Genomic DNA, 24,714 nt, shown 5'->3' with positions numbered 1-24,714 from the left:
ACATTTAGCAAAATCATCAAAATGACAATTTTGACTTGGCCTCTGGCTGAGCAGTTCTTCTAGGAATTCAATCCACAGGTAACTTTCCACATTTGAATAATGTCCTTAAAAAGTTTCAGTGACTCTGTAGCACTGTTTGGAAAAGCAGACATTTGGAAACAACTTAAATGTTGATCAATAAGGAATAAGTTACATTACGGTATGTTCATAAAGAATACGATACAGCTGTCAAAAAATGTATGGATAAGGGACCATCTCCGAAATGCTAATAAGTACATGAGGATGCATGGAACTCTTCCATTTGAGTTTTTAAAAAAGGGGAGTGAGACATATATGCATATTTGGTGTGGTGTGTTTTTCGGATACCACTTCTCACACCGAATGTGGTTTTTTCCCCCCAGGTACCAAATACATATGGTTTTTCCACACCAATTCTCCAACACCAACTAGGTGCCTACAATTCAATTCAGTTCTGACACTAATTCCCAGAGTTAGCGCAGACCCCATAGGTGAAGGGCTCACAAGATGCCAGCCACAAATGGGATGCCCAGGAGACTCATACTTCTATCTGGCCAACTACAGGAGGGCACCATGATCCCCTCCTCAGTTTCGGTAATTTGGTAGTAGACTCATAGAACTCAGGAAAGTGTTTTACTTACTAGTTTATTATAAAGGATACAGCTCAGGAGCTTCCAAATAGAAGAGATTCAAGGGACAAGGTATGGGGGGAGGGGCAGAGCTTCCGTGCTCACTCCAGGAGAGCCACCCTCCCAGCACATCTGTGTTCACCGACCCAGAAACTCTGCATCCCCAGTCCCCCTCCCCTCCCTGAGGTGGTGGGGGACCTGAAAGTTTCCACCCTCTAAATTGGTCTTTCTAGTGATCAGCCCCCACCCTAAATCACTCATTAGCATAAGATCAGGTGTGGTCCAAAGGGGGCTCATTATTCCTATCACTCAGGAAATTCCAAGGGTTTTAGGAGCTCTGTGCCAGAGACCACGGACAAAGACCAATGTATGTATATGTGTGTGTATATATATATATATATATATATATATATATATATATATATAAACTAGGGGTGCCAAAAAAAATGTATACACATGACTTGTATTCATCTTTTGTTATCGGTATATATTGAGTATTACAACTTTAATATAGTTTTTCCTTTCTTAAAATGTGTATACATTTTTTGGGCACCCTTTGCGTAAATGTATATATTATACCACATTTGGTAATGTATGTTTTCTCTGGAAGGAGAAAAGCTACTACTTTCATTGCTTCCAGGGATGGGAACCAGGTAGCTGGGGGTCAGGAACAGGCGGTGACTGGGTTCAAAATTCAAAACATACATGTGAATATATTCCCTACTTGGAAAACAAATTAAAAATACTTTGTAGTCCTTATTTTGGCTTCCAGTGTCTGCCGTGTCCAGGCTTTCTTACTTCCGTGCATCTTGGGAGCCCCTCATATTGCACAGAGGCATTGCATCCAAATTTCTGCCATCTGACCCTTGTAGACTTCTCCAGCCTTCTCCACCTTCGTTTCCAGCCCCAAACACAGCCTCCCCTCTAACCTTTCTGTAGGCAGCAGTTTCTTCATTAGTAACACATGTGAGCTCCATTCTTGAGACACAGTTCTAAGACCTCCTAGGATTAACATTCAACACCCATTTTAGTATAATACCCATTTTACAGATGAGGCAATAGAGATTAAAATAACATGCCAAGGTCACACAGGAACCTGGAATTTGAACTTCAGCTGTCTGGCAACAGAGACCAAGACGTAAGCACTACTCTAGGCTGTCTTTCCAAGAATACCCTTCCTCACAGATCCTGCCCCTCAATCCTCATGGGCATACTTGACATTTTCAATGCCCACTTCAAATGCCACCTCCTCTGGAAAGGCTTCCCTGCTCTCTCATTAACAAATATACTGTGTTGTTGTTGTTGTTGTTGTTGTTGTTGTTGTTTTGGGGGGTGTTCTATTATAATAATTACATTATATTTGATGGCAGCCTAGGGCAAGAATCAAATCTTATTCCTAAACAGACCTAGCCCTGCAGGCATTTCTAAATTGAGTATAGAGCTGTTTTCCATTTGAGCTTTTTTTGTCTAATAGTCTCCTAACTCTCTTCTAAAGGCTGCATTTACCTAATCTCATTCAGTCCCATTTACACTGTGTAGATCTCATCATCCATAGATGATGTTATAGAGAGGAAACTGAGGCTTGGGATGACTGGCCACCAACGGAAAGGGAAAGAGCTACTATAGCATGTGTGCTCATGGGTCTCAACCACTGATACCTAAACCTGGCAGAACCCCTCACCTCCAACTTCTTCCCTACCCCCCTCCTTAGGTCAAGGAGCCAGGCCAGGGCCTAAGCATAGTTGGTGTCCTGTGGACACGAGTTTATTAGAGGGGCCAAAGTCAGAGTGGGCACAAGTTTCAGGTTGAGAGGAAGGGGCAGGGGTCTTGGGCAGCTCTGCCAGCCTGAAGCCAAGACAGGAGGCTGGGGGGCCACAGCCAGTAGAGTGTCGGTTCAGCAGGCAAGCAGGCAAGATGCTCTTCACCCTGAGAAGTCAATGCCTAGGGCACTGGCGGAGGCTTTGGGAGGACTGGTGGAAAGAAAGACAGAGAGACGCTCAGTGAGATAATTTGCCAAGCTCATACAGCGAGGAGGTGGCAGAGCCGGGACATGTGCCCAGGCCTGCTGGTGCCAGGCTCCTCTTCCTCCCATTCTCTCAGAACCCACACCTGCCTCCCAGGCTCCCAAGCACACCCTTCAGCTCCTGTCCCCAACTCACTGTGGAAGGTGTAGGTGCCTGGCTCCAGATGCAGCTGGGGTGGCAGGACCATGAGGAAGCCCCCACCCCAGGGGTCTTTAGCCACTGAGAGACAAGTATGGGAAGGAGGGTGGTACCACTCAGGGTTTGAGGAAGAACACTTGGGTAAGACAGCCAAGGGCCGGGGTTGGTGGCAGCAGTGGCTACAGAGAGGGAGCAAGCTACAGAGGGAACAGTGGGGTGGCGAGAGGCCAGGGCCCCGGGGGAGGGGGACCTGGGCCTTTGGGCCGCTCCTCTGAGCCCCACCATGGTGGGGGCGCCTCTCCCGAGTCCAGGCCCAGTGGGATGGCTCCTTGGCCATGACCTGGCATGAATAAAGTGAATGGTAAATGGGGGTGAGAGGTCCAGCCTCTTTCCCCAACCCCAAGATGCCAGCGGGGCTTCACCTCCTCACAGCATTGGCGGCTCACGACGGCCCGGAAGCCCATCCGTGCCCACAGCTTGTCCCTCTGATGCAGGAAGTCTGCCACCTGATGATGCCAATCTTTGCCCAGGGCCCAGGGAAAAATCACACATTTGGCTTCCTCCAGGTCCTCCTCCATGTCGTTTGCAAGGTACCTGGCCACAGAAATGGTGATGGCAGAGGGGAGCAGAGGCTATAAGTATCTGCCCTGCCCCATCCTACAACTTGGAGCAAGTGTCTCCACCACCAGGCCAGACACTCACAGTGCTAAGAATAGGTTGCTGCGGGTGTACTCGCTGAGCTTCAGGTTGGCGCGTCGGAAGTAGACCAGCGCTATGGCCAGGAGATACTGCAGACACAGAAAGGAGGAGAGGTTAGAGTCAGGCACTGGGAGAGGGGACTGTGCCAGGCCCATTTGCACCCAAGGACGTTCTGGTGGGGGTTAGAAAACCTGGGATAAAATGGTGGGGAGAGGCCTGCAGAGACAAGGATTGAACAGAAAGGTGCCCCCTCCCCCAGACAGGGACCCAGTGAATTAGCAGCATACAAACCCCACTAATTCAACCTTCCCTGTGACCCCAACGTCTACCCACACTGTGTCCCCATACTTTATCTGAAATCTGGAAACAGGGATCTCTGGAGAGGAATTCCTGAAGGAAACTGTGCTCTGGAGTAGAGAAGAGAAACGGTAGACTAGGGTTACCACCTGCCTCTCACAAGACAAGAGTGACATCAGATGCTCCAAAGCCCAAGCCAATACCAAATCCACTTTCTGACATGAACCCCCACTCCCCCACACACCTGCCAAGCCAGAGTCACCTGGGAAGGGAAGAGACAGGGACTTCAGACCCTTGCATGGGCAGGCTGAGATCCCACCTCTCAGGTCTGTTTCAGACTTGGTCCTTACAGCCCCTCCCTGCCAACCCCCAAGTAGACTCACCCAGAAGGCCAAGGAAAGCTTGGAGCTCCTGGTGCTGGCGGGAACGGAGAGACCCACTGCTCCCATCTTCATGACTCCAGCCCCACAGCTTTACTTGGGTGACAACAACTTGGGCAGGGTCTTGGGCTTCACTCATCTCATGGGGGGTGGGGGCAGGTGGGGTGGGGTGGGGGCGGGTGACCTGTAGAGAAGGCAGCCCCAGGACTTAGTATCTTCCCACTCACCCCCCACAAGTCAAGAGGGTTGATGAGGCTGGTCTGACAGAGGCTGTCCATAAGGTGGACGGATGGGTATAGAGACTCAGGGGTCTCTGAACAGAAGGAAACTGGGAGGCCTGTGGGGTGAGGAGGCCAGAAATGCTGCAGAGATCCTGAGACTGCAGCTCTTCGCACCCCCACCTTCTGGCACTCCAGGCCAGGCCAGAGAGTAAGCACAGCAGCAACAGGCCCCACTGAGGACATCCTAAGTGCCTGGAGCTGTGCTAAATGCTTTCAGGGCATCACCTTATTTCATCCTGGTGGCTAAGTAAAACCAAAAAACCATTTGCAAATACGAAAACAAGCGCGAAAGACTCACAGTCACCTAAAAGTGGAGTCTGTCTGAACTCCAAAGCCAAAAGAGTTCATTGCTCCGCTTGCTCCCCAACTCATAACTACCCACTCCCCACGCCGCAAAGTGGCAGACTCGACAGGACCACCAACGTCTTACTTCACAGAGGGAAACAGACCAGAGAGAGGAATGTTATCATACAAATACCTGTGTTTAGAGCAAGCTGAGGTGGGACCACCTCAAACATTTCAAGCTACAGAGAGAGACTCCACCTAAGAGCCTCAGGAGAAGGTGCCATCTGTCCCGTGGTCAACCTGGGGGCCTCCATCTAGGATCCCACAAGCAGCCCAGCCTCCGTCTTAAGCCTTACCTGAGCTCAGGGATGACCTACAGCATAACGCTCCGCTGCCAGGTGGTGCATTTATATATCCCCAGAGCTGCCCCGCCCCTGTGGCCCTCCACCAATCAGGCCCCTTCCTGAGGAGCAGGGTGGGGCTTTAGGCCTCTACCAGGAGTAAACCGGGTCTCCACCTCTTGCCTCTCCAGCTGCCCAGGGTAGATTCTTCAATGTTTCATCACATACAAAGAGGGGTGAAGGCAGGACAGCTGGACCCCAGGGCCTGGAAAGCGGCAGGGCCCCCTCCCCACCTCTTTACAAAAGTAGAGCCAAGGTGTGGCGTGGAAATGAGGCCTAGGCAGCTGCTAGTGGCTGATGGGTAAATGATAAGTCACTGGTTGTGTCTTGCTGGGAGAGGGTCGCTGGGTGTGTCTGTGTTTTTTTCAGATCCAGAAATCCCAAAACCTGGGAGCCAGAGGAAATTGTCCTGGCATGAGAATTGCCAGAGGCCACATCCCCTTCCCAAGATCCTTTGGAGATGGGAGAGCCTGGCCAGTGGCTCCAGGTTGGGAGAGGAGGCCTTTGCTAAGGCTGCCAAGCTACCCCTGCCCCCGCCCACCAACAGCGTTAAGCCTTTTGGTTTTCAAGTCGCCACTGGCTCTTTCATTGTCTACAGTCCTATGTGACAGTCAGCACCAGCATTGCTTTCCATATTTGACAGGTGAGTTTTCCCCCCAATTTTTATTATGTTTTTATGTGTGGTAAAATACGCAAAACATAAAATCTACTGCCTTAGCCATTTTTAAATTTAGTGGTTTTAAGTACATTCGAATTGTTGTGAAACCATCACCACCATTCATCTCCAGAACTCATCTTGCAGAACTGAATCTCTATATCCATGAAATACCAAACTCTCCATTTCCCCTCCCCCAGGCTCTGGCAACCACCCCTCTACTTTCTGTCTCTGTTAATTCAATTACTGAAGGTACTTAATATAAGCGGAATCATACAGAATTTTCTTTTTATGACTGCCTTATTTCACTTAGCATAATATTAGTCCTCAAGTTTCATCCATGCTGTAGCATATGTCAGGATTTCCTTCCTTTTTAAGGCTGAATAATATTGATTCTATGTATATACCACATTTTGCTTATCCATTCAGCCATCAATGACAAACAAGCAAACTTAGGTTGTTTCCATATCTTGGCTATTATGAATAAAGCCGCTATGAATATGGGTGTACAAGTATCTCGAGCCAGTTCTCTGAGTTGTATACCCAGAAGTGGAATTGCTGGATCATTTGGTAATTCTATTTTCAATTTTTTGAGGAAATATAAAATTGTTTTCCACAGTGGTTGCACCATTTTACATTCCCACAAATAGTACACAAGTGTTCTCATTCCTCCACATTCTTACCAACATTTGTTATTTTATGTGTTTTTTTATAGTAGCCATCCTAACGAGTGTGAGGTGGTGACACGTGACTTTTAAAATATGTATTTAATAGAAGCGGAAGCCAAGAAATAATTTAATAATTTGTGCTCAAAGTCTTGCCACTGCTGTCAACAGAATGGGCTCAAATCAATGTGTGTTTGGCCCTGTGAAGTAGGTTTTATGGTTCTCATTGCAATTTTCAGATGGAAAACCGAGTTTCAGGGGCCCAACCTCCTAACGTTTGAATGAAAGATGAAGGAAATGTGGGCTGGGTCAGGTGGGTAGTGAGCACAGGGCCAGGTGTGCGCTGGACCCCAGATACAGGCTCCTTCCTGTGACACGACGGCTCTTCCCTGATTGAACGTCCAGGCATCCATCTTTGCTTCGCTCCTGGCCTCGGGCTTTGACCCTGGCTGCCAGTGTGGATTTTCACTCCTAGGGGTTGCCCCTCCTTTTTTCTGTCTCTCTGTGTCCCTCGGTCTTTCAGTCTCTTAGTCTCTTGATCTCTCTGGGTCTCTCTGAACTCTCAGCCTCTATGAGTCTCTGAGTATCTGTGGGTCTCTTGGTCTCTCTGTGTCTCAAAGTCTCTTGGTGTCCCTGCGTCTCTCAGTATCTTGGAGTCTCTCTGGATCTCTTCGGGTCTCTAGGTCTCTGGATCTCTTCAAGTCTCTGGTATCTCTGAATCTTTTGGCTTCTCTGGATCTCTAGGTTTTTTTGGCTCTCTCTGGCTCTCCTAGTCTCTCTGGATCTCAGTCTCTGAATCTCTTGGTCACCCTCAGTTTCTGGAGCTCTTAATTTCTCTGGGTCTCTTGATCTCTGTGTTTCTGGGTCTCTGGACTACTTGGTTTCCCTGGTGTCTGGCTCTCTCTAGGTCTCTGGATCTCTCTCAGTTTCTGGGTATCTTGGAATCTCTGGGTTTCTGAGTCTCTGTGGGTGTCTCTAAATCTCTCGGTCTCTCAGTCTCTCTGGTCTGTCTTTCCTTTCCTTGTGTCTTATGTCTCTGTGTCTCTAGTCTCTCTGGGTTTAATGGTGTCCCTGTGGCCACCAGGGTGGCCACCCATGTTCCGTAAGGCCGGTGAGGCCTTCCCTGCGCATCTGGTCTCCATGAGGCCACCCTGTGTTGTGTTTGTGAGGGTGATTCTCATGTGTTTGTTGTCAGCCTCTCCCAGAAAGGAAGGGGCAACGCTAGTGGCCTCCAGAGCAAGAACCATAAACATGTTACTAAAGAAGCTATAATTGAATCAGCGCACATGTTCCTCACAACGTCTTCATGAAGTAGTTATTATTAATAGTCTCATTTTACAAAGGAAAACAACAGCAACTAAAACACAGAGTTGGGTTGTTTCCGAGAGGTTAAGTAACTTACTGCCAGCCGCACAGCTAGTGAGTTGGAGAGCCACATTTCAGCCTGGCTGCCTGGCCCAGGCCCCACGTTGAAGCGTAAGCCAGGGCCCTGGTTGTCTGGTCCAGCGCTGTTTCTGGACCAAGCCTGATACGAAGAAGGTGTTCAGTAAAACTGAATGAACCCCAGACCAGTTGTGTTTTCCACCTCTCTTCCTCCCCTCCATACATAAGGCTAGAGACAGTAAGTGTCTGTGAGTGGGCTAATCGCCTTAACTCTGGGTGGGCTTTAGGCCCATGCCCCGCAGTGCCAGCCTTGGGCATCTGACACTCCACATTGCAGAGAATTTTTCTTTTTTTAACTTTTTACTTTGAAAGAATTTAGACTCACACAGATGTCGATTAAAAAAAAAAAAAAGTATGGAAAGTTTTCATGTCCCCTTTACCCAATGGTAACATCTTGCATAACCAAAAGACAGTTAGAACCAGGAAACTGACATTGGTGTACAACAAAACTACAGACCTTTTTCAGATTTCATCAGTTTTTACACTCACTTTTTCAATTTTTTGGTGTCTATTTCTATCATTTTATCACATGCATAGATTAGGGCAACCACCGCCTTGAGCAGGATACAGAACAGAGCCATCATCCCAAAGGAACTCCCTGATGTTGTCCCCTTCAGTCACACCCTCCCCCGCACTCTGCCCCTGGCAACCATTAATCTGTCCTTCATCTCTATAATTTTGTCATGTTAAGAAATTATATAAATGGGATCACACAGCATGTGACCTTTTGAGACCCTTGTGATTAAATTGGACCCACCTGAATAATCCAGAATATTCTCCCCATCTCAAGGTCCTTAACTTAATCACATCTGCAAAGTCCTTTTTGCCATGTGAGATAATATGTTCACAGCTTCCAGGAATTGGGATTTAGACATCTTTGGGAGGGCATTATTCTGCCTACCACAGTTATCACAGCATAGTTTATACTGAAGTAACTAATACACTTTTTAAAAAAAAATTTATTGGGGAATATTGGAGAACAGTGTGTTTTCCAGGACCCATCAGTCGTTGTCCTTCAATCAAGTTGTGGAGGGCGCAGCTCAGCTCAAAGTCTAGTTGCTGTTTTCAATCTTAGTTGCAGGGGGTGCAGCCCACCATCCCATGTGGGAATTGAACCAGCAACCTTGTTGTTAAGAGCTCGCCCTCTAACCAACTGAGCCATCTGGCTGCCCCTAACTAGTATACTGTTTATAAAATTCTATTGTAGCATTACATGTTATTTATAAAAGATACACAAAAGGATAAAAAAGTAAAACAAAAGGATATAAAAAGTTTAGATGTACAAGAATAGAAAAAATATCATGAAAATACTAAAAGAAAGCTGGAATTGCTATATTCATATCAGAAAAAAATAATTTCAGGTTAAACGTATTACTGGAGAAAAAGAGGGTGCTTACATAGTGATTTAAAAATATACAGCAATTTTAATTTTATTTACTCTTTTTTTTAAAATTATTTTTCAATTATAATTGTAATTACATTAATTTACTCTTAAAAATGAAATCAATAAGCAATAAAGATTTGTACAGATTTATATGGATGTATAAATGAATAGAACCACAAGGAAAAACAGACAAATCACAATCATATTTGTAGATTTGATGGCACACGCAGACAAAAAAATTAGCAAGGATAAAAAAGATACGAAGAATAAGGCTGGCAAATTTGACCTAGTGGACAAATAGGGAGGACTGTGCCCAACAAATACAGAAAATCATATGCAGAATATTTTCCAATAAATTGATCGAATTCTAGACCATAAGACAACTCGACTAATTTCAAAAAGTTAAAATCATTCAGTCTGTGTTTTCTGACCATAAGGCAATGAAGTTAAACATTACCAACAAACAGATAAAGGGGGTGGGGATAATCTTATGTATTTTGAAATTAAACATTTTATGAAATTTCTGGGTCATGGTAAAACACCACAATGAAAATTAGAAAATAGATTAGATAATAGATTTGTGGTGTTTAAGATTGCAATCATGATGAAAATATTGCATGTCAAAGTTGGGGGACACAGCTAACAATTCTTAAAGAGGAGTTTATAGCCTCAAATGCGTATATTAGAAAATAAGAAATTGTGCAAGCTAATGAGCTAAGCTCTGCTTTAAAAAGTCACGAAAGGAGCAGGGAGACTTCCAAGTAGATGAGGGCCATACGGTTGCCTAGGTCCCCATCTCCCAGTGTTTCCTCCCAAAACAAATCAGAACAAAAATGGGAAATAGAACTCTGCAGAAACCACAGCCTCAGCATAGTATCTTGAAAGCAAGACTATCTAAACTTCAGAATCACCATAATTAAAAAGAAACTCACCGAATCCCAGCACGGACCTCTCATTACCTCACCGGGACTTATCACAAAATATTGTGCCAAGAAAACCAGAAGAGGAAAGTTGGCAGTTTGGCCCAAGGATGATCTAAAACCTTCATCAGAAAGACAAGGTCCTTCTGCCGTCTTAAAATATTAGGAAAATGTCCTGGGAGATCAGAATTTAGATTACAGGAAGGGACTCAAACACATGTGAGATTTAAAGGATTAGTCTTTAAAATGCATAGGTTTGGGGAGAGGAGAAAAAAGGCCAAAATGACAGAGAAGTTTCCTTAGGTAATTGAATGATAAAGGGAGATAAAAAGCAAAAGGGAAAAATTTAGGGTCTTGCAAGACAAAAGAGAAACAAAATAATCAAAAGACACAAACCACGCCCCTCACCAAACAAACAAAAATCCACTAAAATATCTGGACTTTGCCACATTGACATAAGAGTGTGCTATTGAACTGGGAATCTTGTGAAACACCCCAACACCACACAAATGAGCAAAAAAGAAGATTAATAGATCAATGGGAGCTATGATTAAAAACCACCACCAACAACAAAAACAATCAGAAAATAAAATCCAACACACATCAACTGAAGAAAATTCCCACTGGGAAAAACAACCATGAACTCAAAGAACCAAAAATTCACAAAAAATTGATACATACGTATTAGGTCACACAGAAATCATCAGTAAGTTCAATAAAGTAGAAATATAAACAATATCTTCTGAGCACAATGTAATAATATGAGAAATTATTAATAAAGACAAAAACAAAATTAGGTGAAAACAAACTTGAATCCAAAATTTCTTAAAAAATAACAATAATGGGGCCGGCCAGGTGGCTCAGGTGGTTGGAGCGCAATGCTCCTAACGCTGAAGTTGCCAGCCAGTTTGATTCCCACATGGGCCAGTGAGCTGCGCCCTCTACAGCTCAGATTGTGAACAGCTCTCCCTGGAGCTGAGCTGCCGGGAGGAGCCGGAGGTCTGCGTGAGCTGCTGTGTGCTGCTGCAGACTACCGTGCGCTGCCAAGTGGCCAGGGGGCCAGCGTGAGTGGCCATCAGCGAGCAAGAGCTGCAGTGAGCTGCTGTGAGTGGCCGACCAGCTACAGACCGCCTCAGCCGGGGGGCTCATAATACCAGCATGGGCCAGGGAGCTGTGTCCTACACAACTAGACTGAGAAACAACGGCTTGAACCAGAGTGGGGGGGGGGAGGGTGGAAGAAGTGGGGGAAAAATAACAATAATGAAAATACTGCATATCAAACTCTATGAGATACATTTAAAGCAATGATCTGAGGAGAATTCATAGTACTAAACACTTTTATCATTGAAAATAAAAGAATGAAATGAATTAAACTTCCAGCTCAAAGAAAACTAGAAAAAGAACAATGAAGTAAGCCAAAAGAAAGCACAAAGAAGGAAAAAATAAAGATATAAGCAGAGATTAATAAAGCAGAGAACAGAAATTAGACCTGGAGTTTTGGGAAAAGTAGAGAAACTGCTAGCTAACTTGTTCAGGGTAGGGGAAGGGGTGTAGGAAGAAGCACATACAAATAAGAAATGACAAGAGGAAAATAACCATTGGAACAAGACATTTTAAAGACTCTTAAGATCGATTTCCAGAATGGCAGAGTGAGAAGTGCAGTAGACTTTCTCCCTAATAAAACAACCATTTAACTGGAAAAAGTTATTATTATTTAAAAATTATTTTAATGAGGAATGTTGGGGAACAGTGTGTTTCTCCAGGGCCCATCAGCTCCAAGTCGTTGTCCTTCAATCTACTTGTGAAGGGCGCAGCTCAGCTCCAAGTCTAGTCGCTGTTTTCAATCTTTAGTTGCTGGGGGTGCAGCCCACCATCCCATGTGGGAATCGAACCAGCAACCCTGTTGTTCAGAGCTCACGCTCTAACCAACTGAGCCATCCGGCAGCCTCGAAAAAATTATTTTAAAAAACCCAATTATTTAAAGTCTGGAAATTATTCTGAAGGCATCTCCAGCAAATGCAGAGGCATTCATTGAAGGGACTCTTATTGTGAACGTGAGAGTCAGTGGCATTTAAGCCTCAACCCACTTTTTTCCCCTCCCTCCTCCTCCCACTACCTCTACTGACTGTCTCATGGAAGCTCCACTCCAAGCACTCTATTCCAGGCTGTTGGCCAAGAAAACAGGGGCCTCCCTTTCCACTCCAATTCCCATTTCCCAGTGTGGAGCTACAGTTTCACCTCAGGAAGGGCAAGCCATCAATGTTTGTCATCCCCTTGACATGAAGCTCTATTTCAGGCAGATGCAGCAAAAGAGGACTGGTCATCGTTTCCCCCATGCATGACAGACATGACAGGCCTGAAATACGGGATTCACATGGTTCAAGCTCCAGGTCTCTCCTAGGACAGGGATTCCGTGCCAGGAGGGAAAAGTCAGGAAGGTCTTACTCCGTAAAGATGGAGAATTGAAGGTTTCTTACAAGACTAAACATACTTTACCACACAATCCAGCAATCACACACCTTGGTATTTACCAAAGCACTTAACAATTTACGTCCACACAAAAACCTGCACAAAAATGTTTATATTAGCTTTATTCATAAATACCCAAAACAGAAAGCAACCAGATGTCCTTCAATAGATTAATGGATAAAACTGTGATCTATTCATAAAATAGAATATTATTCAGTGATAAAAAGAAATGAGCTTTTGTGATGGTTAATTTTATGTCAGCTTGCCTGGACCATGGTGACTGGACGTGTGGTCAAACATTATTCTGGATATTTCTGTGAGGGTGGTTTTGGATGAGATTAACATTGAATGGACTTTGAGTAAAGCAGACTGCTCTCTATAATGTAGGTGGGCCTTGTCCAATCAGTTGAAAGTCTGCATAGAACAAAAGACTGACCTCCCCCAAGCAAGAGGGAATTCTCTCTCTCACTCTATTTTTTTCTTTTTCAATTACAGTTGACAAGAGGGAATTCTGCTGGCCTGGAGATTGAACTGCAGCATCGGCTCTTCTCTGCTCTCCAGCCTGCTGGCTTTGGACTTGCTAGCTTCAATAAACACAAGAGCCACTTTTTAAAAATATCTCTTTCTACCTATATACACATGTTTTTGGTTCTGTTTCACTGGACAACCCTGACTAAGACAGCTATCAAGCCATGAAAAGACATGGATTAATTTTAAATGCATATTGCTAAGTAAGAAAAGCTGATCTGAAAAGCCTACATACTGTATGATGCCAACTAGACGACATTTTGGAAAAGGCAAAACTATAGAGAGAGTAAAAAGATCAGTGGTCCTAGGGGAGGCACAGGGGACTTTTAGGGTGGTGAAACTATTCTAAAACTGTACTGGTGAATACATAACATCATGCCTGTTCAAAACCAAGAGAGCTGCCCAACACCTTTGTTGAAGGTGATGGCACCTTTGTGTGACCTTAATACAAATTATGGGCTATAGTTAATAATAAGGCATCACTATTGGTTCATTCAATAAATGTACCACACTAATACAAGATGTTAATAGTAGAAGAATCTGTGAGTAGGGGGTGTAGGTATGGGGTAGGTATATGGAACTCTCTATTATCTACACAATTATTCTGTAAATTAAAATTGTACCCAAAAAGTCTATTAATTGTTAAAAAAAAAATAAAACCCACAAAGAAAAGCCCAGGTCGCTATGTGTCACTGATGAATGCTACCAAACAGTTAAAAAATAATTAATACCAAACCTTAAAAAACTTTTCTAAAAAAAAAGAAGAGGGAACACTTCCCAGCTCATTCTATGAGGCCAGTATTATCCTGATGTGAACAGGGAAGAAAAAAAAAACCCTCAACAAAATACAAACTGAATTTGGCAAGGTGTAAAAAGCATTATACAAGAGAGGTTTATCCTAGGAATACAAGGTTAGTTTAACATTAAAAACCAATCAGTTTAATACAGTATATTAATAAAAACAAAGAAAAAAGTACATGTTCCTATCAATGGACACAGAAAAAGCAGTTGACAAAATTCAACATCCTTATGATAAAACACCCAACAAACTAGGAATAAATGGGAACTTTCTCAACTAGATAAAGGACGTTTATGAAAAACCCACAGCTAACATCATACTTAATAGTAAAATTGGAATGCTTTCCCCTAAGATCAAGAACAAAACAAAGATGTCTGTTCTTAACCACTTTTATTCAACATTGTATTAGGGGTTCTACCAGAGCAATTAGGCAAGAAAAATAAATCAAAGACATCCAAACTGAAAAGATGCAAGTAAAACTTTCTTTTTGCAGATGACATGACCTTGTATATAGACAATCTGAAGGAATTCACTAAAAGCAAAAACAATAAGAAACAAATGAGTTCTGGGGCGGCCAGATGGCTCAGTTGGTTAGAGTGCAAGCTCTGAACAACAGGTTGCTGGTTTGATTCCCACATGGGCCTGTGAGCTGCACTCTCCACAACTAGACTGAAAACAATGAGCTGCTGCTGAGCTACTGGAGGGGCGGCCGGATGGCTCACATTGGTTTGAGCGTGAGCTCTCAACAACAAGGTGCTGGTTCAACTCCTGCATGGGATGGTGGGCTGCACCCCCTGAAACTAAAGATTGAAAATGGCAACTGGACTCAGAGCTGAGCTGCGCCCTCCATAACTAGATTGAAGGACAACAACTTGACTTGGAGCTGATGGGCCCTGGAAAAACAAAATCACACTGTTCCCCAATAGTCCCCAGTTAAAAAACAAAACAAAACAAAAAAACAAATGAGTTCTTTCCTCATCGGCAGTATATAAGAGCAATATTTAAAAATAATTGTATTTCTATACACTAGTAGTGGACAAAGCAAAAATGAAATTAAGAAAATTCCATTTATAATAACATCAAAAACTAAAAGATTTAGAAATAAATTTAACAAAAGAAATGCAAAATGTGTTGTATGTGGAAAAACTAGGAAACAATGTTGAAGAAATCAAAGATCTAAATAAACGGAAAGACATCCCATGTTTATGGATTAGAAAACTTAAATTATTAAATGGAAATAATCTCCAAATTAATTTTCAGATTTAACAAAATCCCTATCAAAATCTCAACTGCCTGTATTTAAGAAGTTGATACAGTGATCCTAAAATTAATGTGGAAGTGCAAGAGACTCAAAATAGTCAAAACAATCTTGGAAAAAAAATAGAGAACAAAGTTGGACAACTCACACTTCTCAATTACAAAACGTACTACAAAGCTACAATAATCAAGAGTACTAGCATTAGGATAGACAAATAGATCAATAGACTGGAATAGAAACGAGAATCCAGAAATAAACCCATACATTTACGGTCAATTGATTTTCTCTAATGGTGCCAAAACACTGCAACAGGAAAAGAATAGTCTTTTCAACAAATAGTGCCAGGACAAATTGAATCAGTACACAAAATCTTACCATAAAGAAAACTCCAGGCCTATATGGCTCCACCAGTCAGATTAACCAAGCACTCAAAGACCCAATAATGCTACCCTGTACAAATCCTTCCACCTCCCCCTACACATGTCATAAAGGTAGCAGGCTTGACACCAAAAACAAATACTGCAGGCTCATAAACGTGGATGTAAAAATCCTAGGTAAATTATTAGTAAACTGAATCTAGTAATGTATAGAAAAGATAAACACACTGTGCCCAAGGTGGATGAATTCTGAAAATGCAAAATTAGAGATGACAAATTTGATTAATACAATGTCCTCCTTTAACAGATTAGAGAAGAAAAATTGCACCTTCTCAGTGAATTCGGAGAGTACACGTTGCTATGCCCAGTGAAACAGACTCCACAGGGCAGTCACACCGGTAGGGGACATGTGGCCGAGAGCAACAGGAGAGGCAGTGGCTGGGCAGACGTCTGAGCCAACGTTTGAGATGGGATCTAGATATTGGCAGCTTTCTCTGGAATGCAGTCAGTTTTGCACTGAAAAAGCAAATCCTTTCAATTCGTCACTGGAACATTTTGTCAGCATATTTATATTACAATAACCACGTGGGTTTATGAGAAAAATAAAAGTAATGAGTTTAAAAATAATAAAATTGGGGGTGTGGCATCTTGGGGTGGGAGAGGAGGAGATGGGATGGGGGAGGAGGAAACAGGGAAACAATGGTGTTGCTAATGTTGTTTCTCAAGTTGGGGGTTTATTTTATTCTTTTACTCCATTGTTTATGTATAGTAGACATCAGTTATTTTGTGCCTATCACATATTTCATAATTTTCAAAAGTGAACTCAACATGCTGCCCCTAAATGTGCTGTTTCTGGGATTACCCATTTTACAGACTAATTCTACCTTTCACCCAGGAGCCTGGGGTCACTTAGCTTCTCCCTGTTCCTCTCCCCTCACGTAATCAAATCCTGCATTCTGGCCCTCCACACCTTCACCACCTCGGGGCACCCTGCCCAACCCAGAACAGTCTGTTTGTCCCTCCGTCAAGTCAGCGGCCATATCAGCTCCCTGACCAGTCTTCCTGCGGCAGCTGGCGCTCCTCTCCCTCCTCCAGGCCCCACTCGACTGCGGCCAGGATGACATTTCCAGGGCAGATCTGCTCCACCATCTCCTTAATCCCTGCAGTATCTTTCCACTGACCCTAGTACAAACCCCGAAGTCAATAAGAGGCTGTTTCCAAGGCGGGGTGATCTGGCTCCGCCCTCCCCTTCAGACTCATTTTCTGCCATTCTCAGCCTCACTCCCGAAGCTCCAGTCACCCTGGGATTCTCTCTGTTTCCTAAACTGCACCCAGACTTTCAGGCCAGAGGTCCTCCCGCACCCTGATCCTTACTCCTTTCTCCCTTCCACCTACCCTACCCTCTAATCATCTTATGTTTTCATCTAAAATGTCACTTTCTTATCCCATTTTTCATTACTTGTTATTACCTATTATCAGGCATGGCCTTGGACAACTTCCTTCTCTTCCGATCTGCTTCGCTTTCCGTATCCCTGACTTCCAGCCAAACGCAGAGCTCCACTGAACTCCAAGGGCCCCTGCGGGGTGACAGAGCCACAAGATAGTGGGAGCCTGGGTTCTCTAATAGCGAAGAGGAAGTCTGCCCTTCAATTGCTCCTCTTTCTATCAAAGACACCAGGTGTGTTAGCTATCTATTGTATAAAACTTACCCCAGAGCTTTGTGGTTTAAACAAAAGAACAGTTTATTATCTCATTGTGCTGTGCATCAGGAATTCAGGAGCAACTTAGCTGGGAGAGATTCACAGTCTCTCATGAGCTTTGCAGTCAAGATGTTGGCCAGGGCTGCAGTCACCTGAAGGCTTGGCTGGGGCTGGAGGATCCCCTTCCCAGGGGGCTCACTCACACGGCTGTTGGCTGCGTGGCCTCAGTTCCTCACCACGTAGACTTGTCCATAGGGTGGCTTGAGTGTCTTTATGCATGGCAGCTGGCTTCCCTCCAAGCAAGCAATCCAGGACAGATAACAAGCAGAAAGTCAAAGAACCTTTTGTGACCAGGTCTCCAAAGTCTTACCATCACTTTCATTTTATTCTACTCATTAGAAGTGCATCAATGAGTCCGGCTTACACTCAAGGAGAGGGGAATTAGGGTTCACCACTTGTCCATACATTCTGTATGAACATATCCTAAAACTACCACATCTGGGAGACTCCAACCTGGGCTGAATCCACCCATCCACCCAGTTGGTACTTGCACCAGAGGGGAAAGCAAATTAGATAACCAGAGGGTTGTTTCCCTTTGAACTCAGGGCCACAGGACTCCTCGGGCACTCACGCTTCCTGGCAGTACTTCTGCACTTCTCTAGTAAGTTCCCAACCCTCTTTCTGAAATAACTAATCACAACTTCTCGCTCCTCTAACCTCCAACACTCTTTCCCTTTTCCTGCTCCTGTATCTACTTGAATTCACATCTGTATACACCTCCTGCTAGGATAGGAGAACTGTCTCTCTTCCTTTCAAACACTCTGGGTCCTCTTCATCTGCTCCACCTCCCTTTGATTTTCCAAAGTCATCACTTCTCTAAGTGTTTCCTTATTTATTTGTTGTCTTTTATGACTAAGTTCCATGAGGGCAGGGATTTTTATCCAATTTGTTCACTAACACATTCTCTACTTAGAACAAGGCCTGGCTTATATGGTGGGCATTCAGTAAATACTTGTTGGATGAATAAATGACTGAATCAATGGGAGGAGGGAGACTCCAACCATTCTAAAGGGAAGGAGGGAGGAACAAGTGTGAGAGGGAGGAGGAAAGTGTGGGCCCCCAATTTCTTGCTCTGGGCAAAAGGCTCATGAGGGTGGAAAGTGTCTTTTTCCTCACCACTGAGTTCCCACCACCCATCCCCATGCCCGGCACATAACAGGTCCCATAAAAGTGTGTTGATTGGCCAGATGCCCCAATTGCCCAAGCCCACACCTTATTGCCTCCAACACCTTTCTTTGTCTGTACTAGACTTAGGCAATAGGTCCTGTTCCTGGACCCCTGTAGTCTATGTCCCTTTCACAGATGCCCACCCTGGCCTGAATTAAGAGTCCTGACACAGCTTCACACATGGCTGCCTGCCCTCTGTAGCAGCAGGCAGAGATTTGGGTTTCCTGTCCCTGCACTGCCCTCCAAGGACACCCACATTGTCTACCCTAATGGTGGTTGTTCTCTGGCTTTGCCCAGAGGCTGTTGGGAAGGACAGCCCCCAGACACTGCTTAGGTTGGCAGTGGAACTCACCACAGACACTGGGGAATTGGATTCTAACTGTGGGGTCTGACAGCTCATGAGCAGCGTTGTGAAATGTCAAGGAACCAGACAGTCCTGGCTGAGCCAACTCTCCAGCAGGGTGACTCGGGCTAAATTCCTTAGCCTCTTTGAGCCTCTGCTTTCTCATCAATGAAATGGCAAGTTGTCACAAGGATTGACAAAATAGGCATGTTGCAAAGTGCAGAGGGTGAGAGTAGGGCTGTGAGGTCATACTTCCTGGTTTAAATCCTTTGTCTTTCCCTATTAGCTGTGCAAACTTTGAGCACGTTACTTAATCTGTGCCTCAGTATCTTCACCTATAAAACAGGCATGATAATAGTACTTGGCTCATAGGATTGTTTTGAGGATTAAAACCATGTCTGACAGTCAGAGCTCAATACATAAGGTCTGTATGATTATCATTACAATTTACATCATATTCAAAGAAGTTATTTTTAATCCTAAAAATAAGTTATTTTTAATCCCAGACACAGGAGCAATTACAACATACGGTCAGATGAGGCTGTGTTCACATTGGGTCAATGCCATGGGCACCAAGAGGAGGGGGAGACTCACTCAGGTTCATGGCTGATGCTAGACATTGTCTGGTTGTGTGCTAAGGATTTCCTAGGCAAACAGAAGAGGGAAGGCATCTTACACAAAGGAGGAGCAAAACAGAAGAAAGCTGGCTGAAGAGACAAGCAGATTTTGGGGAATGGGAACATGTTAAGTTCAGCCACAACACAAAGTGCATGATGGGGAATGGGGGAGGCAGGCTGGAAGCGGATCATGCAAGAATCCAAATGCCCAGTTAGGAAGGCCTTATGTCAGAGCAGTGAGGCCCAAGACCATTCACTTATCCAACCATCCATGCTTCCATCCATCCATCCATCCATCCATTTGTTTATTCACTCCTTCAATACTCATTGAGTTCTACTTTTGTACCAGGCCCTGGACCTGGGTCTGGGAACAGGGACACACACCAGATACGGTGCCTACTGTTTGGGTTATCTATTGCTGTGAAACAAACCACCCTAAAACTTAGAAGTTGTAACAATAACAATCATTTACTGCCTTACCATTTTGCAATTTGGGCAAGGCCTTGAGTGGACAGCTCTTCTCCATGTGGTATCATCTGGAGTAGTTTGGGACCGGAGGGTCCGCTTCCAAGATGGCTCACTATTTGGCTGGCAAGTTGGTGCTGATTGTTGGCTGGGGCCTGGATTCTCCTCTACATGGGCCTCCCACAGGACTGCTGGGGCTTCCTCACAGCATGGTGGCTGGGTTCCAAGGGAGGGAAATAGAAGCTGACAGTTCTTTTAAAGGATAAGCTTAAAGATGGCATGGCATCATTGCCACTGTATTCTATTGGTTCAAAGCAAGTCACAGGCCAAGGCTAGAATCAAGGGGGTGGAGAATAAATCCCACCTCTCTGCGGGGGAAGTGATTAAAAACTTATGACTATCTAAACACACAAACCTATCAAGGAGTGCAAATCTTTTGCTGCTTAGATTACATTAAACACTGAGGTTGATCAGCTGACTGATTGGTTGGGTAATTGATTGTTTTGATTGATAGAACGTAAAGATTACTGTAGCAAGTGATATTATACTATGTATTCTTCTGCAACTTATTTTCATTAACTCTGTGTTTGAGAGATTTCTGCTTGTTGAATCTCTTTGTTCATTTTCACCATACTGTACAGTATTCCATTGCATGATTAAATCACAACTTAGTTATACATTTTCTTCTAAGGATGCACAGTTAGGTGTTTATAATTTTCCTCTACATATGAACAGTGCAGCAATGAATATCCTCTGTGTATGTTCCTTCTGTACATGTGGGAGTGAAGTTGCTGGGATAAAGGGTAGGCACATGTTTAAATTTACTAGATAGCGCCAAATCACTCTTCTTTATCCTGCCTCTGTAGAGTTATTTTGCTTCACATTCTTGACACGTGGGGATGTTAACACTTTTTACTTTTTGCCAACACTATGAATGAAAAATTATATCTTATTCTTGTTTAAATATTCATTTACCTAATCATCAGTGAGGTTGAGCATCTTTTCACATTTTTTGGTGATAAAAGTTCCTGTTTACCTGTGTATAACATTTGATCATTTTTCTTTTGGGTTACTTGTCTTTTCTTATCGATTTGGAGTTCTTTTCATATTCTGGGTACTCCTCCTTAGCCTTCACCCGTCTGTCAGTCGCTTTGCTTTGTTTATGGAATCTTTTGATGATTTTTAAAAATAGATAACTTTATTGAAGCATATTTTACATATATAATTTGCCCATTTCAAGTGTACAATTCAATGAATTTTTAGGAAATTTACCAAGTTGTGCAACTATAACCATAAATCAGTTTTAGAACATTTCCATCACCGTAACGTGTTCCCTCGTGTCCATTAGTTGTTAATCCTGTTTATGGGATCTTTTCTATTTTGTGTTGGGCCAGTTTTAACACATCTTTTATTTTCTAGGGAATTGTTCACTTCACCTAAGTTTTCAAACTTGTTTCCATAAAAATGCACCTACTAGATCCTTACTATTTTAAAATCTCTGCTGTGTCTGTGGTTACATTTTTTTCTTTTTCCTTCATTATATTGTTTATTTGTAACTTTAACTTAATTTTCTTGATCAGTCTTGCCAGAGGTTTGTCTATTTTAAAAGCTTATTCAAAGAACCTCTTTGAACTTTATTAATCTTCTCTATTTTAGCTTTATCTACTTTATTAATTTCCATTTATCTTTGTCATTTCCTTGCCTTTTATTGATATAATTCATACTCTATAATATTCACAATTTTAAAGTGTACAATTCAGTGGTTTTATGTATATTTAGAAAGCTGTGAAACTGTCACCACTATATATTACAGAACATTTTTATCAGGCCACCCCGCCCCCCAAAAAAACCATATCCATTAGTAGTCACTTCCCATTCCCCACTCCACCAACCCCTAGCAACCATATAGACAACCATTACTTTGTCTATATGAATTTGATTATTCTGGACATTTTACATAAATGGAATGATGTAATACATGGCCTTTTATGTCTGGCTTCTTTCACTTAGCAGAATGTTTTCAAGGTGTGTCAGTGGTGTAGCCGGTATCAGTACTTCATTACTGTCTATAGTTGAATACTTCTCCATTGTATAGATATATTATGTTTTGTTTATCCACGCATGGCCATTTGGGTTGTTTCCACTTCTTGGCTATTATGAATAGTGCTGCTATGAACATTTGTGTACAAGTGTTTGTGTGAATAGTTGTTTTAAATTCTCCTGGGTATACACCTAGGAGTGGAATTTCTAGGTCATGTGGTAATTCTACATTTAACTTATCGAGGAATTGCCAAACTCTTTTCCAAAGCATCTGTCCAATTTTACCAGAAATGCATGAGGGTAACAATGTCTCTACATCCTTCCTAACACATTATAGTTGGTCTTTTTAATTATAACATCCTAATGGGTGTGAAGTGGATCTCATTGTGGTTTTGATTTGCACATTCATGATGTGACTAGTGGCCATTTTTATATCTTCTTTGAATAAATTTCTATTTAAATCCTTTGCCCATAAAATTGGGTTACTTGTCTTTTTATTAGAGTTGTAAGAGTTCTTTATATAGTCTAGATACAAGTCCCTTATCGAATATATGATTTGCAAATATTTTATCCCGTTCTGTGGGTTGTCTTTTCATTTTCTTGATGGTGCCCTTTGAAGCACATTTTAAAATTTTGATGAAATCCAATTTATATAGTTTTTCTTTTGTTACTGTGCGTTTGGTGTCATATCCAAGAAACCATTATCTAACCCACGGTCATGAAGAAGTATGCCTAAGTTTTCTTCTAAGACTTTTATAACTTTAAGTCTTACATTTAGGTCTTTGATCCATTTTGAGCTAATTTTTGTGTATGCACCATTTATTAACAAAACTATTCTTTCCCTCATTGCATCATCTTGGCACCCTTGTTCATAATCAGTTGTTCATAAATGAATGGGTTTACTTCTGGACTCTTAATTCTATTCTATTGATTTATTTGTCTGTCTTGATCATTGTGGCTTCATAGTAAGTTTTTAAATCAGGAAGTATGAGTACTCCAACTTCATTCTTCCTTTTTTCTCTTTATTTACTTCTTCCTTTTCAGAACTGTTTTCTCTAGTCTGTGTCTCATGCATTTCAACATAAATTTTAAGATCACCTTGTCAATTTTTGCAGTAAAGGCAGCTGGCATATTGATAAGGACTGTAGAATTTTTAGACCAATTTTGGGGAGTACTGCCATTTAATAATATTAAGTCTTGGAATCTGTACCTTCGAAGTATCTTTCCATTTGTTTAGACATTTAATTTTGTTTCAGTGATGTTTTGTTAATATTCACTGAACCAATCTTATGCTTCTTTTGCTAAATTTATTCATAAGCATTTTTTGTGTGCATTGTAAATCGAATTGTTTTCTTGATTTCATTTTTGGGATGTTCATTGCTGGTGTATAAAATTGTAATTGATTTTTGCATATTAGTAACCTTCTATCCTGCAACCTTGTTGAACTCATTTATTAATTCTAATGTCACTAGAAAGGTACAGGTGGCTTTATGGGGCGCCAACTCAGTGACAGGTTACAAGCTAAAGTTATCAGGCAAATCGAAGTCAGCAGGTGGTGGTGACGGTGGCTGAGGCCAACAGTACAGAAATTTAGAGTCAGCCAGACTCAGTGCCAATCCCAGAATAGGTCTTGTTAAATCTCTGAACCTCAATTGTCCCACATATAAAATTAGGATAGCACCACCTAGCTCATAAACTTTAACGACTGATAATTAAATGAAACGACGGAAACAAGGCGCAAAGTGGGTGCACTAGCTCCAAACTGTCAATGAGCGGTCTGGGTTGGCAGTGACGGAGTCACAAACTGAAATAAATACAATGCAGCTCAAGACGAGGGGGAGCTGTGCCTAAGGCCCAGAACTGAACAATAAAGCACAGCAAAGCAGCAGGCACCGGGAGCATTGCGGGCATGCAGCGCGGAACTCAATCCCTTTGCACAGAACATTACTGTGCTAAGATAAGCTGGCATTAAAGGTCGGCCTTCTACTCACTCCGAGGCACACCTAGCTGCCCCGCCCCTTCCTGGCGCAGCAAATGTCCCCCCAAGGCAGACACTGTTCACCCACCCGCCCACCGACTGCGCCTTCACCACTCTCCGCCCCGTGGGGTTGGACCTAGTCCTAGGCAACGCTGCCTTCCGCCCCTAGCAACCTCTCACCTGCTTTTCTCTTCCTATAGGCCAGCAAATTTCCTTTCTTTTTCTTATTGGTCCGCGTAACTCTATGTTGACCAATCAGTAGCAGCCACGGGGACCCAACTCACTCCCACACAATTTGGGGGTGATCGTGGAGGAAGCAAATTTTTATTTTCTGAATCCAGTTTTCCAAGAAAGCATCTTATTTGCCAATCTGTTGTGCATCCCCCTGGAATGAGTCTCTAAAACATTTTTTCTTAAGCATGTAATGTCCATCCTTCGCCTACTCCCTCCTCCAAGTGGTACGACCCACACAATGCTCCTTCTTTTCCAGCCACTTTCAGAGTCTGAGTCCCCCACTGGATAGAGAACACTCGGCGGCGGAGGCGGTACCATCTGTGACTAATAAACAGGGGGACTCCAACCACCTCCAGGGTTGCCCTATTCCGCTTCCACCACCTCTTGCATCTCTTGCTCGAACCGTGGGCACGAACTCCAGATACGGTGGTGGGACGACTGCTCCCCGCACCAAGGAAGG

The 24,714-nt window shown here is 43.2% G+C and overlaps 1 protein-coding gene across 11 annotated transcripts; it reads right to left on the bottom strand.

Moving 5' to 3' along the window:
- Nucleotides 1-2,384: 2,384 nt before the first annotated feature.
- SPDYC (speedy/RINGO cell cycle regulator family member C) lies at nt 2,385-24,543 on the bottom strand. Of its 11 annotated transcripts, none has more exons than XM_088789691.1 (10): nt 24,201-24,543; nt 17,360-20,218; nt 17,120-17,227; nt 15,979-16,166; nt 7,875-7,997; nt 4,189-4,369; nt 3,857-3,915; nt 3,512-3,597; nt 3,232-3,403; nt 2,385-3,149 (listed from the first exon to the last, which is right to left on the bottom strand). In XM_088789691.1, the coding sequence occupies exons 5-10, from the start codon at nt 7,908-7,910 to the stop codon at nt 2,667-2,669; spliced, it is 1,017 nt and encodes a 338-aa protein (XP_088645817.1). In that variant the 5' UTR covers nt 7,911-7,997; nt 15,979-16,166; nt 17,120-17,227; nt 17,360-20,218; nt 24,201-24,543; the 3' UTR covers nt 2,385-2,666. The 11 variants fall into 11 exon arrangements, with proteins under 11 accessions (XP_088645817.1, XP_088645820.1, XP_088645818.1 ...); XM_088789694.1 differs by having other exon boundaries at nt 17,554-20,218; XM_088789692.1 differs by having other exon boundaries at nt 17,120-19,565; nt 20,018-20,218.
- Between the last annotated feature and the right edge of the window lie 171 nt (nt 24,544-24,714).

Source organism: Rhinolophus sinicus, chromosome 14 (assembly GCF_057876585.1).
Source record: "Rhinolophus sinicus isolate RSI-liver-muscle chromosome 14, RSI-T2T, whole genome shotgun sequence".
NCBI classification, from domain to species: Eukaryota; Metazoa; Chordata; class Mammalia; order Chiroptera; family Rhinolophidae; genus Rhinolophus; species Rhinolophus sinicus.
Note: the sequence above shows the minus strand (reverse complement) of the source record. Positions and strands in the feature narration are given on the sequence as shown.

Excerpts from the sequence above, each read along its gene's own strand:
- SPDYC (XM_088789689.1), bottom strand. The coding sequence starts at position 8,699 with ATGGGGAGAATATTCTGGATTATTCAG. Across the intron at positions 3,916-4,188 it reads AGCTTTCCTTGGCCTTCTGG|AGCACAGTTTCCTTCAGGAA; the intron begins GTGAGTCTACTT and ends TCTCTACTCCAG. Across the intron at positions 3,150-3,231 it reads GCCGCCAATGCTGTGAGGAG|GTCATGGCCAAGGAGCCATC; the intron begins GTGAAGCCCCGC and ends TATTCATGCCAG.